General features: G+C 43.3%; 4 protein-coding genes across 4 annotated transcripts; 2 read left to right on the forward strand and 2 right to left on the reverse strand.

Annotated features, from left to right (window-relative positions):
- Nucleotides 1-5,423: 5,423 nt before the first annotated feature.
- LOC117632537 (E3 ubiquitin-protein ligase SGR9, amyloplastic) lies at nucleotides 5,424-6,419 on the reverse strand. Its single transcript, XM_034366041.1, has one exon. The coding sequence runs from the start codon at nucleotides 6,349-6,351 to the stop codon at nucleotides 5,539-5,541; it is 813 nt and encodes a 270-aa protein (XP_034221932.1). The 5' UTR covers nucleotides 6,352-6,419; the 3' UTR covers nucleotides 5,424-5,538.
- Nucleotides 6,420-7,045: 626 nt separating this feature from the next.
- On the reverse strand, nucleotides 7,046-10,003 carry LOC117631751 (pentatricopeptide repeat-containing protein At2g37310). Its single transcript, XM_034365040.1, has 2 exons — nucleotides 7,798-10,003; nucleotides 7,046-7,479 (listed from the first exon to the last, which is right to left on the reverse strand). The coding sequence occupies exon 1, from the start codon at nucleotides 9,925-9,927 to the stop codon at nucleotides 7,924-7,926; it is 2,004 nt and encodes a 667-aa protein (XP_034220931.1). The 5' UTR covers nucleotides 9,928-10,003; the 3' UTR covers nucleotides 7,046-7,479; nucleotides 7,798-7,923.
- A 361-nt stretch (nucleotides 10,004-10,364) lies between these two features.
- Nucleotides 10,365-12,196, forward strand: LOC117631795 (dirigent protein 17-like). The gene is made up of 2 exons (XM_034365098.1): nucleotides 10,365-10,540; nucleotides 11,345-12,196. The coding sequence occupies exon 2, from the start codon at nucleotides 11,377-11,379 to the stop codon at nucleotides 11,935-11,937; it is 561 nt and encodes a 186-aa protein (XP_034220989.1). The 5' UTR covers nucleotides 10,365-10,540; nucleotides 11,345-11,376; the 3' UTR covers nucleotides 11,938-12,196.
- A 994-nt stretch (nucleotides 12,197-13,190) lies between these two features.
- LOC117630883 lies at nucleotides 13,191-15,698 on the forward strand. The gene is made up of 2 exons (XM_034363723.1): nucleotides 13,191-13,343; nucleotides 14,022-15,698. Exon 2 carries the CDS (start codon nucleotides 14,203-14,205, stop codon nucleotides 15,607-15,609), a length of 1,407 nt encoding a protein of 468 aa, XP_034219614.1. The 5' UTR covers nucleotides 13,191-13,343; nucleotides 14,022-14,202; the 3' UTR covers nucleotides 15,610-15,698.
- The last annotated feature ends 6 nt before the right edge of the window (nucleotides 15,699-15,704 follow it).

Here is a 15,704-nt window from a genome sequence, read left to right on the forward strand (position 1 = left end):
CCTAGCCTACGGCAGGTTGGAACTGTAATTACTCGATGTATTTATTTTATTGGAATTAATAGAAAGCCCTCGGCACTATTACTTAAGCCTTCCTTTGATTATCATTTTTGCCCACGGCAACTAAATGTTAACATCCCACGGCGTTCTATACTAGCCTACGGCAACGAATGACTGTTCAAATCTTACCCTACAGATCCCTTCGGGACTTGTCAAAATTCAATAACGTCCTTATTAGCCTACGGCAATAAGTAAACTTTCGACCCGCAGTTAGCCTACGGCAACTAGCAGTTATAACGCACTCACACTTGGGTTAAAGTCGAAGATTTGGACAATTGATGGTTGAATTAAAAAGAAGCATAAATTTGAATTAAAAGATGCCCTCGGCATCGGTGTGTTCGTAACAAACAGAAAATGAAAGCTAAGCTATTACAAAGATGCAAATAAGAACGCCTCAAGCGGCAGCTTCGCTTCCGGCAACTGCCTCGACAGCTTCGCCTCCGGCAGCAGCCTCGGCAGACCCGGGCCCTTCAGCAGCCTCCTCCCCGTCGTAGTCCTCGATCATTTCCTCTGTTATTCCTTCAGGAAGGGGAGGGGGATCGGCAGCAAAATTGAGGTTCAGCTTCTGGCCAGGGTTGTACCGCTTGAATCGGTACAACATATCCGCCATCTCAGAGCCAACTTCCCCGTCCAGCAGGGCAGCGAACTCCTCCGACGAACGGTATCCCTGGATTGCCGTTTTAACGGCAGCCTCAACCTCCGCAGCTTTGGTCCGCTCGGATTCTTGCATGGCGTCCTGTATCGCCTCAGAAACGGCCTCGGCATCACGCGCCGCTGCCCGCGCAGCCTCCAGAGCCGCCCGCACCGCCTCCAGCTCAGCCCGCGCCTCGCCCGCCATCGCTTCCGAAGCAAGGGCACGCCTTTCGGCAGCCTCTTTCTCCTTCAGTAGCTGGGCGTGTGCCTGGATAGCTTTGCCAGCTTCGGCGACCTTTGCCCTGCCGTCATCATAGGCCCTCTTCGCCTTTTCGGCAGCGGAGATGGCCCGCTTGACGCAGAGCCACATCTCCATGGACGCCTGCACACAGCAGATAGTTAGAAACCCCACTCAAGTAAAAGAATTAAGAAATGACAACCAAGGGTGAGATCCTTACCGCCGCTTGCAGTCGGAAGGCGCGTCCAGCCTGCTCCCGCAGAAGCTTCTTCGGCAACTCGTCAACCTCGGGCAGCTCCATTTGAGATCCGAGGATCATGTGGTTGACGAATTGCACCGTCTTCGACGGACAGGCGATCGTGACGGCCTCGGTAGGCCCGTCCTCGTCCTCGGCCGCGAAGACGGCCCTTGAAGCCTCCGAAGGGCGGCTCCGTTTGGAAGCTGGCGAGGCCTCCAAGTCCACCGTCACCGGCCGTTTGCCGGCGGCCTTTGAAGCGGCAGCTTCTGCATCCGGCTGCCTTGGGACTTGACCCTCGGCAGTAGGCAGGGCAGCGGCTTCGGAGCTCAACTGCCGCAGACGCTCCGAGAGGACCACGTCCTCGGGATCCGTCTCTTGCCGAACGGCAGGGGCCTCGAGTTGTTTCTTCTTCTTCTTCTCGAGGCCCATCATAAGGCGCCGCCTCGAAGATTCGTTCATCTTCTTGGCCTCGGCAACCTTCCTCGAGTCCGTCACTGGTTAAATGCAACCAATCAGTCAGCGTGCATGCAAAAATTGGAAACCATAGAGGGAAAACCCAACTAGTATACTTACTCTCGGCAGGGTTGACAAGTCTGGCTCTGATGAGATTGTCGGTGAAGAGGAAACGCGGATACACTCGCTCGGCAGCAGGTACCTTCAGCCTCACCCTGTCGATCTGCCGAATCTGACCTTGCGTAGGAGTCGGCTGCTTGAGTTTGCCTGTCCGAAGAAAGAATCAGTAGCAGATATAAAAAGGAATAAAAAGTAAGACAGCCTACCGATCGGCAACTAGGAACCCTACCGGCGGTTTGGAAAGTCGTGGGCACAGGGAACTGCGGGCGTACTCCCGACGGTGATTCCCAATCCCCGGAGAGTAGAACCCGCCGATTCCTCCACGACTTCTGGGAAGTCGGCACCGAGCTGATGAAGTGCCCCCGCTCGGAAGCCTTCAGGCAGTTCGCCTGAACCCAGCCACCATGGTCGGCACTCTTTGATTTGGTGATGCTGTAGAGATGGGAGAACTGCTCGTAGGAGGGCTCCCCCTCCCCGGCGATCCCAAATGCCGTTATCACCCCCATCAGGGCCACCCAGAAGTTGGGGTTGTATTGGCCCGGGGCGTACCCGATCTGGGCTAGGATCTTCTGGACGGCAGGCTGCAACGGCAACCTGACCCCTTGCACCAGCATATCGGTGAAGAAGGCGACTTCACCGTCCCCGGGTTCGCTAAGGCATTCCGTAGGGCTCGGAATCCTCATCTTCACCGAATCTGGAATGAGGTATTCGGCCCTAATCTTTTGGAGCTCCCGTTCGGTGATCTTATTCGGCTCTAAATAGTCGACCCCGAATAGAGCTCTCTTCGGCACGCCCACCGGTATCCTAGACCGCTCCCGGTGGACGATTGTTATCCTCGGCCGAGAGGGACCAGCAATGATCTCATCACGACCAGAGGTAGAAGCCTCCGGCAGGGGATCGGGGGTACCAAATCGGGTACCGTCTTTGAAGACTGCGGCTAGCGGAAGCGGCTGCCCCGTCATCAGCCCCTTGCCGACGCCATGAGCAGGAACGGAGTTCACCTCCTCACCGATAATTCTAACATCGGTGTCCTCTTGGCCCTCGGTATCAAAGCTCACGGCCAAACTAGAAGTGTCCCAGCCCGATGATAACTCTTCATCGAATGCGTTGGGCTCACTGCCGAAGGAGGACTCGCTAGAAGACATCTACAAGAAAAAGGAAAAAGGGTGGCTAAGGTTCTGTAATGAACTACCCTACCGATGTCTAAGCCACTACCTATAGTCCGCTAGACTACCGGACGAAAGCTCCTAAGACGATCGGCCGGGCCTATACTACGAAGGCATGCACGAAATACGAGAATCAAAAGAAAATTGAGGGTACCGAACGGTATTTTACCTCGTGTAGTATGGTAGCCTTGGTTGCCGTTCAAACGCTTCGGAAATCGCCCTGATTACCGATAATTCGCGTGAAAATCGCCTCGATTGCCGGAAACTCGCGCGAAAATCGCCTTGTTTGCCGTTAACACTCTTCGGAAATCGCCTACGCAGAGCTCTCGCTTCAATTCTCAAATGCAAAGTGAGTTTTGCGCCTGGAGCAACCTCTATTTATAGGGAGATGGCTGCAACGGTACTCCTCGGGAAACCAAACGGCTCATAATTGCAGCCGTCAGACGTCACTTCGCCAGCCACGTGTCACTTAACGGGTGGCGATGTGGGCTGCACGCCGGGTACAGAAGACGAAGCGTCTCTGCACGCCCAGCGCAGAAGACGAAGCGTCTCCACGCGCCAGGCACGGGAAACGAGGCGTCTCTGCCCTCTCTCCTCTGAGCATCGGCGACCCATCGGATCCCAGGGGAACCTTCCCCAAGCGAACTTGCCGAACGGCAGGACAGCTACGAACCTTCAGGGGAGAACCAAATTCCCTTCCGAAGAACCTTCGGAAGAGAACTTGGGGGACTACTGTTTATACCGCATATTAACGACCAATGACCACCTGACACGTGGACGGAGTCAACATTTAACACTGCAAGCCCTTCGGCAAGGACCCTACCGAATCATATGCATCCTGGTGCTTTTGCTCTTGGACACGTGTCATGCCCACAATCCACTCCTACAGTCCCACATCGGAGATTCCAAAATAAGCACACCTCCCAAGGCTTATATAAGGAGACCCCTATTCCCAAAAGAAGGGGAGACAGAACGATCAACGGTACGCTATCGCTTGATCTGTAATCTGATATTTACTAAATCCGTACTTACTTAAGCATCGGAGAGCCTTCGGCCGGTACCGCACCGGTACCCCAAGGTCTTACCGAACGTTCCCTTTTTGCAGGAACTTGATCTTCCGAAGACTAACTACCTTCCGAAGACACAATATCACTAAGTTGGGCGAACCACGTGTCGAACCACTTTTTCGCATCAACAACACCTTAGTAATGTATGTGTGAAAAACATCCATCTTCCTTATAATTTAGACTATTGCTTGTAATTTATTAATAAATAAATAAAAACTAATCTCCCTTTTTCCACCTTTTATAAAAACATCTTAGCTGTTGTCGGCTCCAAGCTCCATAAAACCATAAGCTCTTGCCTTGGTTTTGGGCTTGTGGAGTGATTTTGGGCTAATTTTGTTGTGGTTGAGCCTAGGTGGACTTCATCGCCTAATGTTTTCTAATAATTGGCCAACCTGAAAACAGAGCCCATTCTCATTTTATGGATTTAGGGGGATTTGGTTTTTTATTGGCTTATAATTTCATTTTTGGTCAAAAAATGTTTTCAATCTTAGGACCTGACCAGATTTTATTTTATAGGGTTGGTTTTAGTGTGTCCAAAATCTCCACTTGATTTAATCGGTGTTGTGTCAAGAGTCTCAGTTGGATCTGAACTTAGGTGAATTATAATTTTTAGGTTCCCAATTGGGATTTTATTTTTATTGTATGTGTGATTAGTATATGTTGCAAATATAATCATTGCGAGACCCATCAAAGGAGTAGTTTCTCACCTAGGAGTTACTTTATCATATTCTGAATTCAATGGTGTCAATAAACTCCCTGCATTAGTTTGTTTGGGGCGGCCAGATCTAGAACTACCCTCAACACTTCTTCTATATTTTTTCAATGCAATTTTCAAGTCTACCCTCAATTGCCAATGACCAAATGTTTTATAATGTTGAAAGCAATTAAGGGATTTGAAATTGCAAATAAATATAAATAAAAAAAGAGAAACGCGTCATGTTATTGGAGTGGAAAATTATTTAATCTACAAAAATGGATTATATTTCATGACCCTATCCACCCAATTATGACCATTGGCTTTTGATAAATACACACATAAAACTTAAAAACAAATTATTTCCCAGTATGCTTATTATTAGCTACGAAACATCTGTTTGGCTCTCGTAGTCTCATTATTAGCTACGGAACTCATCTACATATTCCTAAAGCCCCAAACCACATGCGTTATGTATGTGTGATTCTCTATACCCCATTCATCTCATCCATGCTCAAATTGCAATCCCCCCATATCCTAAATAAATCTCTTCACAGCCAGAAAATCCATGACCCATTTGATTGAAACACGTGTACTTGTTCATGATCACCATATGCTATTACACATACAACTTCAAAAAATTAAGGTAAAAGATTGCTTCGTACTAAGTACAAACTAATCTACACTAATTAATACACAATTACTCGACAAGGATTATAATTTAAGTGATTAAGAGTAGTTATTTCTGTATCCGAAATTATGCGTTCGAATCTTCCCCCTCTAATATCGCTTGTATGAAGAAAAATACACAATCACTGGAATTAAGTTAAATACACTGAAGATTGGTACCCGATCTCAGCTAATCAATGCCCTTAGATTAAACCCTTTTCATTACCAATCTTGACCAAAACCTCCAACAGCCGTTGGATCTCCCCAAATACATCATCGGTGGGAAGCCTAAATCTACAGCATGGACAAGTGTTCCTCTTCTTCAGCCACCGCAAAATACACATCCAATGAAACAAGTGCCGACATGGCAATTCACACACATCTCTGTTTTCTTTCATCTCCTCTTTACATATCACACACTCACTCCCCCCACCTCTCACCTCCACCGATGGCAGCGCCACCACCACCGCCGGCGACGCCGCCACCTCTCTCCCCACTTTCCCGCCATAGCAAAAACCCATCACACTGACAAATCTCAAGCACCTCGTCAGCACCTCAATGTAAGAAACCAAAGCCGACCCATTATACACACCAATGCCTGACACCGTCAACATGTCGTCAGAGTACAAGTTGCTCAGAATTTGGCGCCATTTTGATGTTGGTGCTTGGAGGGCTTCTGGGTTGTGCTGGTGTACATCGCAGAGCAAGAGGAGCAGCAGAACAGAGTCGAGGTCTCGTTGCTTGACACGCGGCGGTGGCGGGTTGGGTTGGAAGTGGAGGGTGAGATGGTGGAGGGAGGAGAGGAGGTGGTTGGCGATGAGGAGAGTCTTGTGTGGGAGAGAGATGGAGTTGAGGCGGTGGAGGGTGAGAGAGAAGAGGATAGGAGAGGAGAGGAGAGAGGAGAGGCGGAGGAGGTGGTGGTGGGTTTGAGAGAGGATGGTGTGGGTAAGATCTGAGAGTTGGGGTGGGCTGAGTGTGGCCAGAGCAGCCATGATTGTTGTTGTTGTTTCTTCCATTATGGGATCGTGTGCTTGGACTTTCACCTTTTAACTGTTTTTATAGTGTGTGGAAAAGGTTGAGGAATGTTGTGGCTTTTTATGTGAATTTTGGCTGGACTAGTTTGGTCATGGTGGTCTCTTGTGATGACCATTATGCCCCCTTGAACTTTTGTTCTAGTCTTGTGCTAAATGCTGTGGATTATTATGTAGCCACGATTTTTGTAATGGATCAAAAACTTATAAATCATGGTCCTTACATTCACATTATATCAGCTTCCATTTGTCATTACATGCTGTCGATTTTGCATTGATAATATTTTTTGGCACAAGTGGAGGTTTGTTTTGTTGTTAAAATTTGAAAGAGGAAAAGAAAGATCCTATTGGAGTTCGAACCTAAGATATGTATCTACAAGTGGAGATTAAAGAAGGCTTATAAGTAGAAAAACAAGAGTCGAACTCTGACATTTTAACAGTTGGGAATAATCTCAATCCATTGATAATACATATTTGGAGTTTAATATTCTCTACCATGTGAGCTATTTTTTTGTTCCCCTTCAATCTCTTTACAAAATAAATAAAAGAGCAAAAACCCAAACTTGATAAGTTGCGATAAGAGAGTTGTTAGCACTTGGCAACAATAGCGCACTGGGTTGCGGGGTAGATGAATTGAATGAAGTCGCTGGGGTATGTAGGTTTGTTTGTCCCTAAGTTTGTGTACACTTCAAGCCCAATTGTCCTTCCTCTTTAATTATATCTACATAACCACAATAATTATGAATTGTCCCAAGCAAAACAAGTAGAAGAAAAAAAAAAACAATTGGCCCATCCATGGCTCGTTCCTCTTGTCCCCTGCACTGCTAATAATGCAAATGAAGCTGATGGAACTTAGCAACCATACCACAATATTCTTCGCTTCTCAAGGCTTCCTGTCACCTTTCACACTTACATGCACCGCCTACAGCTCCGACTAATCTTCATTGGAACTTGAGTAAATTTCTGAGCCTGAATCTGAGTTTGGAAAATGAGTGTCTAATTACCATTATCTCCCTTGCTTCCACAAGACTCTTGGGGCCTAAACAACATGTTTTCCAACCTGTGTGTGGTAGGGTATGCTGGTAATCCCCCAATGGGTACCCTGGTAATTTTCTAGAGAAGACACAATGGTAAATCCTGTCATCATACATATCATTGGATCCTTCAACAGCAAGAAAGAATTTACAGCTAGCTTTGTTAGAGTATGGCCAGGTTCATTCCAAAAGCTTTTTACAACTATTGGGATCTCAAAAGGCATATGTCAAATAGTGATAAGATTTTTAATCAAAGAATGTGTGTGATGAACAATAAAGTGGGTGTAAATGGAAACACTCAATCAAATAAATTGAACTGCAAGGCATAGTACACTTGTAATGATGAATGAAACTTGTTCCTACTTCTGAGCAATTAGAACACTTTAATTTAACAGACCTGCAATATTGCACACCATCCAGGTGCCACTTCTGATAAATAGGGTAGTTCTTAAACCATCATTCCATTAAGGACCCTCATCCAATTCCTATTTTGCTTGAGCCTTCCAGTTATGATGATCTTGGCTCAATTGTTAACACTCTCCGCATCTAATTCATCCTGCAAAACGTAACCTTTTTCTTTCATCAACCCCAGCAGTCCTTCCAGTATTTCATAAATCTCTTCGGTTCTTCGGTTTGATACATCTTTTGCTATAAAGCTTTGTAATCCATCACTTGTTTCAATCCAGCTACTGCCAGGAATCTTCCTCAGTCCAACTTCTTTCATTCTCTCCCTGACCTTATCAGCCTCTTCCCATCTCCCAGCTTGTGAATACAAATTTGCCATGATGATGTAGTTCCCTGTATTATCAGGCTCAATCTGAAACAAACGATCACAGACAAACTTTCCCAATTCTACATCACCAGAAACTGAAGCCCCATTAAGTAGTGCACCCCAAACCTTAGCACTCGGCTCAACTGGCATTTTGTGAATAAAGTCTATAGCTTCTGAGAGTCGTCCAGCTCGGCTAAGAACACCTACCATGCAGGCATAATGCTCAACTGAGGGCTGAATGCCATATTTCGGAACCATGGCATCGAAGATCTTCCAAGATTCATCTACCACTCCAGAATGAGCACAAGCTGTTAAGACTGCTGTAAATGTCACTTGGTCTGGTTGAATGCCATTATTTAGCATCTCATAAAAAAGACCAAGAGCCATATCAGCATCTCCATGGGATGCATAAGCTGAGATTATTGCCGTCCAAATGATCAAGCTCTTACCTCTTGATTGATTAAAAACCTGCTGTGCCCCATGAACCAACCCCGACTTTGCGTAAGTATCGATAATAGCAGTCGCGACATATATATTGGCATCAAAATTGTTTCTAACAGAGTAAGCATGTAGTTCCTTCCCAGCTTTCAGATTTGATAAATAGGATATTGCAGGAAGAATACTTGACAGTGTCACGGTATTTGGTTTGTAACCACATGCCTGCATTTCAAAAATTAAATCTAAGGCGGCTTCATGCCGGTTGTTCTGAACTAGACCTGAAATCATAGAATTCCAAGTACTTAATCTTGGCTTCTTACTTTCTCGAAAAAGATCAATGGCTTTGTCAACAAACCCATGAAACATGTAGCCCGAAATTAATGAACCATAAGTGACCTCATCCTTTTCACTCATCCCATGAAATAATTCTTCAGCATAATCCAAGCTACCACATCTTGCATATAGCCCTATGAGAGCGTTACAAAGAATAATATCCATCTCAATTTGACTCTCATTCACAAACTGATGAACCTCCATACCAAATATAAGATCATTGGACTGTAAACATGCTTGCAAGACACTAACCACTGTCAACCCATTAGGCCTTAACCTCCCTAACCTTAACATCTCCCGAAACAACTCTTTACACTCTGCGTAATAACCAGCCTGTGAATACCCGGCAATCATCGAATTCCACGACACAGTATCTCTGTCCGGCATCCTATCAAACAATGTTCTCGCCCATCCAAGCTCATCACATCTCGAGTAGTAAGTTATTAAAGAATTAGTAACAAAAACATCTGAATCAAACCCATGACGCAGAACAAAACAATGAACCTCCTTAGCCAATCTTGAACCGGAAAGCAAAGCCCCCAAAGCCTTCAAGACACACGTAACTGTGAAATTATCAGTCTTCACTTCGTCCGAACACGAAGACATCATAGCTGAAAACAGCTTCAGAGTGTCGGAATGCATGTTGTTAAAAGAATACCCAATGAGCATAGCGTTCCATGAAAAGGTGTTCTTGTGGGGAATTTGATCGAACACTTTGCGCGCTTGGGTGAGGTGGTTGGTTTTGGAATACAAAGTGATGAGCTTTGAGGCCAGGAAGTTGCTGGGCACGATTGCGAAGAGGACGAGGCGGGCATGGAGCTGCTTGGCCTGACGGAGCAGGCGGCGGTCTGTGCAGTGCTGAATGAGTTGGCCATAAGCCCCGCAGTCGAGCACATCGATTCTGTGGAGGCCTTGTAGGGCTCGTTGGACGTAGCCGTTGGTGGTGGCCGAGATTTGAATGTTCAATGGCTTTGGAAACCACATTCATTTGTTATTATTCATACAAGATTAACTGCTCCTCTTTTTATAGCTATAGCTTTTCTATGTTATATCTTCTTTCTCACTATACCCGGACCCGGTTCTTATAAAATAAATAAAAAATTCCTTAATACTTAAAGTTAGCTTTTTATGCAAGAAATATATATATATATATATAAACTACCCTAAAAGGACCAGTGATGGGGAAAATTACTCTTAGAATACACATACCTCTCCAATGGATTTAGCTAGAGAAAAATAACTTTAACTTGCAGACTAATGTTCTCAAATTCTAACTCTCATGCACAATAAACAAAAAGGAGAAAAAATAGTAATTCGCTCGCGCCAATTTTATAGGTGGAAGAAGCGAAGCGAGCCGGGAAGTTGGTCTTAAAAAATCTCCACCCGCTAATATTCCCTTTGGATTGAAATTACTTTCCTATCCCCTAACTATAAATCAAGTAAAAAAAAAGAAACTTCAATCAGGTTCACCTGAAACAGTTTAAGGGCTTTACTGTTGGTTTTTGTACAAGATTCAAGAATACAGAGGAAGAAAAGTTACGGCAGCAGCAGGAATTCGATCGCAACATCCTTCTTCTTCTTCTCCGAATTTTCAGCGGTAAGCTCATTCAAGCAAAACCCACTTCGCTGAAATGTGTTTCTCTGGAAAATCTAGCGTCCTTCAGTGGAAAAACTTGGGTTAACTTTTTGATATGCAAGTTACGAAGAAATGTGTGATTTCTATACGTTTGCAAGTTACAATTTGTGCTTTTTTATGGGTTTAGATTTTAGTTTCTTGCACGAGCTGAAGCCGAGCTAATTGGAAACTCTTGAATTAATTGATATTTTCCTTTTGGAACAATTGGGTAGTGACAGTGAGAGGTTGCATAGACTTTGATGAATTTGGTGCCTTCGGTAATTTTTGATAAATTTGGATTTAGAGTTAGTGACCTCTTCTTCATTCTTGCAAAGTTGCTATGTGTTCACCAAAATCTTTGCATCTCAGACTTTACGGGGGCTTAATGGTAACTTAATCCATGTTTGCCTTAAGGAGGTTTCCTACCGCCTATAGGGTACCATCTGTTTGAACAAATGCCTCGGTGAGAAATCTGTCACTGTTTTTCTTTTGGAGGTTTCAATCTGCATTTGCAATAGTGCAAGAGGCTAGTATTTGTTAGTTTTGAGACTTCTATATACCAAACTGAAACAGGACGAGTTTAGATTTTGCCGGTCCTACGTGTTTCCTTTCACAATTGTCTTTGGTCTCCTCCCCGTCATGTGCTTGCTTGTACAGTTCTTGGTGTAACTTTTCTAGTCGATTACTTAAAATGTTGACATTTCTTGCATTACAACTTTTGAATTTGAAGAATTATACTCATCGTATGGTCAGATAATGATTTCTTAATTATAAAAATCATTGCAGCCTTTTCACATATATGAGAAAGAGTTCTAGGAATGGAAAACACCAGCAACAAGCAGGAAGTTGAGCCTTCGTCGGCAGAGATTTATGAGTTACCTGGGGAGCCTGCTATTGTCATTAATGGAATGCCTGAGATTCCCCCAAGTGATGGCACTCTTCTTGCTTTCTCTAATACTGTGCATGATGCAGAATCCCATGGAAAAACTAACTTTGGTGAATGGTTGGAAGGAAGGGAAGTAAGAAAGTTGTTTGGAGAGCAATACTACTCTGGTACAGTAACTGAGTATGATAAAGAATCAGGCTGGTACAGGGTGGTGTATGAAGATGGCGACTTTGAAGATCTCGACTGGACTGAATTGAAAGAAGTGCTACTGCCCCTGGACATCATGGTTCCACTGAAAACATTAGCCCTAAAAACTCTCAGGAAAAGCAAGAAACCTGTCCATAAATCTAGGTATGCTATGGCTCGATCTCGAACACATAAAGCCAAAACCACGGGAAGTAAGGGAAAGAAGGCCTCAGTACCTGAAGATGCTTCAGTGATGAACACCAAAGTACCTGAAGATGCTTCAGTGATGAACTCCAACGGTTCATAAACAGTGAACATAACAAAAGGTTGATGGGGTTACATTTACATTCAGATGTACCAGAAACAGCCTGGTGTAGGGGATAAATGATTTGAAAACTGGTCTTGCTAGATGGTTGAGAGTACTTAAAAATGGATACTGAATTGGAAGGTGAACAGTGAGACTTAGGTGACTGTTATATTAGTCAATGATATTGTTGTTTTATTGCTTGTAACATGTTAGGCTTTACTAATACAAGATTAATTGGTAGGTTGATCAAGTTGAGTAATTTACTTGCCTGCGTTGCATGGCCAAAACTCATTAGTCGAACAATTTTAAAATCAATTCTTTCCTTTATAATGTGAATGTAGGGTTGCAAGTACGTGTTGTATTTTAAGAGAGAATTATTTTTTTGAGTACAAGCGATAGTCTAAACTATATGGGAGGAGGGATTCTCACACACACACAACTATGATGTCGTGGGGATTCAAACTTGAGACATTTGGCCTACAAGTTAAGGCCATTTCCATTGGGCTAGACCGCGTCGGCATTTTAGGAGATAATTATTCAAACATGATTTCACTCCTTTTTCAAGAGCTATCAAAATAGAAAATAAAGAGAGAGCTTAGAATAAATTTTTTTTTTGGTTGAAAAAAAGTTTAGAGGGAGATTGGCTACTCTTACCACTAGCGTCAGGGCATACCCAAATCTCGAGCCGAAAGGACTTACGCGTGGCACCCAATTACCAGATGCCATGAGTATGGATTTATATAGGAAATTACAAATCGCGCACCAATAAGGACTGTTGATAGCAAGACTCGAACACTAATGAGGTTACACACAGTGCAGGGACCTTATCAACTAAACCAACCCTCATTGACACTTGGCACTTAGAATAATTTCTTATTGCTTTTTCATGATAGAAATAGCTACTTGAATACTTGAGCTATAAAAAAAAAGAGTTAGATTATTTTCTTATTGCTTCTTAATGCATAATGCTTATATTTGCCAAAATCCCAACAATATCGTGGGAATAAATTCAGCAATATGTCAACCGAAATATAAAAATAAAAAATAAAAAACAAAAACTTTGGAATATCAATGAACTCCGAAATGAAAACTGCCCTGTCCTTTTACGTCTTTTCCCTATCCATCCACATCACCAATGCCCCGTCAGTCTACTCTTGCTTTTCCATGTCGGCCTCGTCTTCTTCACCAACAAGTCACAACGCGACACATACATAAAACCCCAGAAAGAAAAGAAAACAAAGATCAAATTAATACCTCTTGTTACACGCTTCATCTTCCGTACTTACTATATGCTTCTCTAGGGTTTTCATCCACCAAATGCTCCTCCATTTGCTCTCTGCTTTGAGTTTTTATTGTCTCCTCAGAAACCAAGTGGTGTGGCTAACTACTAGTAACTAGGAAGGAAGGTACCCTCCAGTCTGTGTTCTCATCAAGTTATTTGGTTTCTGTGAAAATGGAAAAACTTGAATCAATTTGTACTTTTTAGTATTCTGCTTTATATTGTATATTGTGTTTTGTGTAAACAAAATGTAGCCTTTTTCTTTGTTGCAGCTGAACCAACTATCTTATTCACTTTCCCACATTTTTCTCTGCTGCCAAACACTATATGCAGTTATTTTAGTATATCATTATACAAAGATCACAACACAAGGTTAAATTTTAACCCTTTTTTCTAAGATGTTAGTATGCCTCCTTTTTGGTTCTTCCTCCCCTGGTTTGCCGGGGTGCTGCTCAAGGAAGCCAAATGCTTATTTGTTTGTTTGTTTGTTTTTTATTCCAGGAAAGGTTGTATCATAGACTCTATAGGGGTATTTTTGGGTAAATATTGAATTTCATGAACTCTTTAGGTGGTGGTGATGATGAACAAGTTTAGATTTGGAGTGCGTTAGAATAAATAATCGTGATATCTATTGTGGGTTTCTTTCACGAATTGTCTTGTTGGGTTGACTAAACAAAGCCTTTGTTTTATTAAGTGCTGTTTCGCAATAAACTTGTTATTCGAATTTTGAATTGTTCTTAAATTTTCTTAGCAATTAACACAGTCCCTGCATTTTTTTTTTTTACCTTTTTTAAAATTGGACCAGGGATACAATTGGAATTTTTCCTTGGTGAATTGAGATGTAGTGAAGACTAGTGCTGGAGTTTCAGTGTCAAGAAATGATGATGATGACGACTCTACGATTATTTGCTATGCTATTTATTTACACTGTTAGTCAAACTTAGATTTTTCTCTGTGACGGCCTTCAATTTTGAGATTGAAGAAATATGGAAACTGGAAGTCACGGTTCAATGAGGAAAGTGAAAAATGGAGGACTCAAAGTCCTGTGGGCAGAGCAGTTGAGAAGTATGAAAAATGGGTTCAAAAGAGACCATCATCATCCATCTTGGCAAATGGCTATTCAGAGTCATATAGATGCCGCACATGCTTTGGTACAGTTGGCTAATGAAGATCCTAGTCTGCTTCATGGTGGGTTACGTTCACATGGAATGAAGCATAGTGTGAAAGGGATTCCAAGCATAAAGGATTCGATGGGGATGTCGAGGGGTGATAGTCATTCGGATGTGGTTGGGAGAAAGGTTAATTTTTTGGTAAAGCGTCAGCAAGCTGACTTTGGAGGTTCTATGAAGGATGAAGATGCTGCTGCAGTCTTAGATTTTCATTTGCCAGCAGTGCCATATCCTGCAGGGAGAAAGCAGAAAAAGATGAAAATGTTTAAGAAGCTATCTTCGCTCGTACCAAAATATATGAAAAGTAATGTCAGTGAGAAGGATGATAAGGTGAATGAACCATGTCAGTTGTTGGATAGTTGTGGTCATGATAGACTACACATGTTAATGGCAAAGAAACGGAAAAGGGTGGCAGGATCCTATTCAAAAAGAGAAACTGGGGAAGTTGCAGCACCAGTAAATTTACCCTTGAAAAGGCAGGGATTCAAATTGCCCGTTCCTACTGTTCATACCGGATTTTCATTCTCCATTGTGCATCTCCTTACTGCCATTCGAAGAGCAATGGTTGTTCCACATGCAGAAGATGATGATGTGGTGTATGGAAATGATCAAGGGGTTAGCAATGCTGAAGGGATAATTCGATTTTATTCTCTCAAAGATAAAGGCATTAGCAATTCTGTACTAACAAATTCCAAAAGTTTACCTTCTCTCACTCTTAACAAGATTGTTGAGCGTGTTAGATCAACTCCAATGGATCCTTCTATTCTTCAAACCCAAGAGCACCTTCAAGATTTACTCAGAGGGGTTTTGGAGATATTTTCATCCAAAACAGCGCCTTTAGGAGCTAGAGGATGGAAGCCACTCACTTTCTATCGCAAGTCCAGTAAATGTTGGAAATGGATTGGTCCCATCGACGTTAACTCATGCAATGCTGATGAGGAATATGTATCTTCTAAAGCTTGGAGTCTTCGCCATAATGTGCTTGTGAAGTTGGTTGATTCCTTTGCTATTTGGTACAAGAGTTTTCAAGAGAGATTTCGTCAAGTTGGAAGCCTTCCTGCACCACCTTTGATTTTGATGCAACCAACACTAGATGAAAGCGAATGGTTCAGGGACGTAATGTCTCGAAAGAATGCTATCAGTCCGAACTCTGAAGAAGTAAGAGCGTACTTTCAAAGGGAGGAAGCTTTGAGGTATTTAGTCCCAGATATGGCATTTTCTTAGTCCGAACTCTGAAGAAGTAAGAGCGTACTTTCAAAGGGAGGAAGCTTTGAGGTATTTAGTCCCAGATATGGCATTTTCTTACACAGCACTGGATG

The sequence above is a fragment of the Prunus dulcis genome, chromosome 6 (assembly GCF_902201215.1).
Source record: "Prunus dulcis chromosome 6, ALMONDv2, whole genome shotgun sequence".
In the NCBI taxonomy this organism is placed as follows: Eukaryota; Viridiplantae; Streptophyta; class Magnoliopsida; order Rosales; family Rosaceae; genus Prunus; species Prunus dulcis.

Bases quoted from the DNA above. Each gene is read 5' to 3' on its own strand.
- LOC117632537 (XM_034366041.1), bottom strand. From the start codon at position 6,351: ATGGAAGAAACAACAACAACAATCATGGCTGCTCTGGCCACACTCAGC.
- LOC117631795 (XM_034365098.1), top strand. From the start codon at position 11,377: ATGGAAAACACCAGCAACAAGCAGGAAGTTGAGCCTTCGTCGGCAGAG.
- LOC117630883 (XM_034363723.1), top strand. From the start codon at position 14,203: ATGGAAACTGGAAGTCACGGTTCAATGAGGAAAGTGAAAAATGGAGGA.
- LOC117631751 (XM_034365040.1), bottom strand. From the start codon at position 9,927: ATGTGGTTTCCAAAGCCATTGAACATTCAAATCTCGGCCACCACCAAC.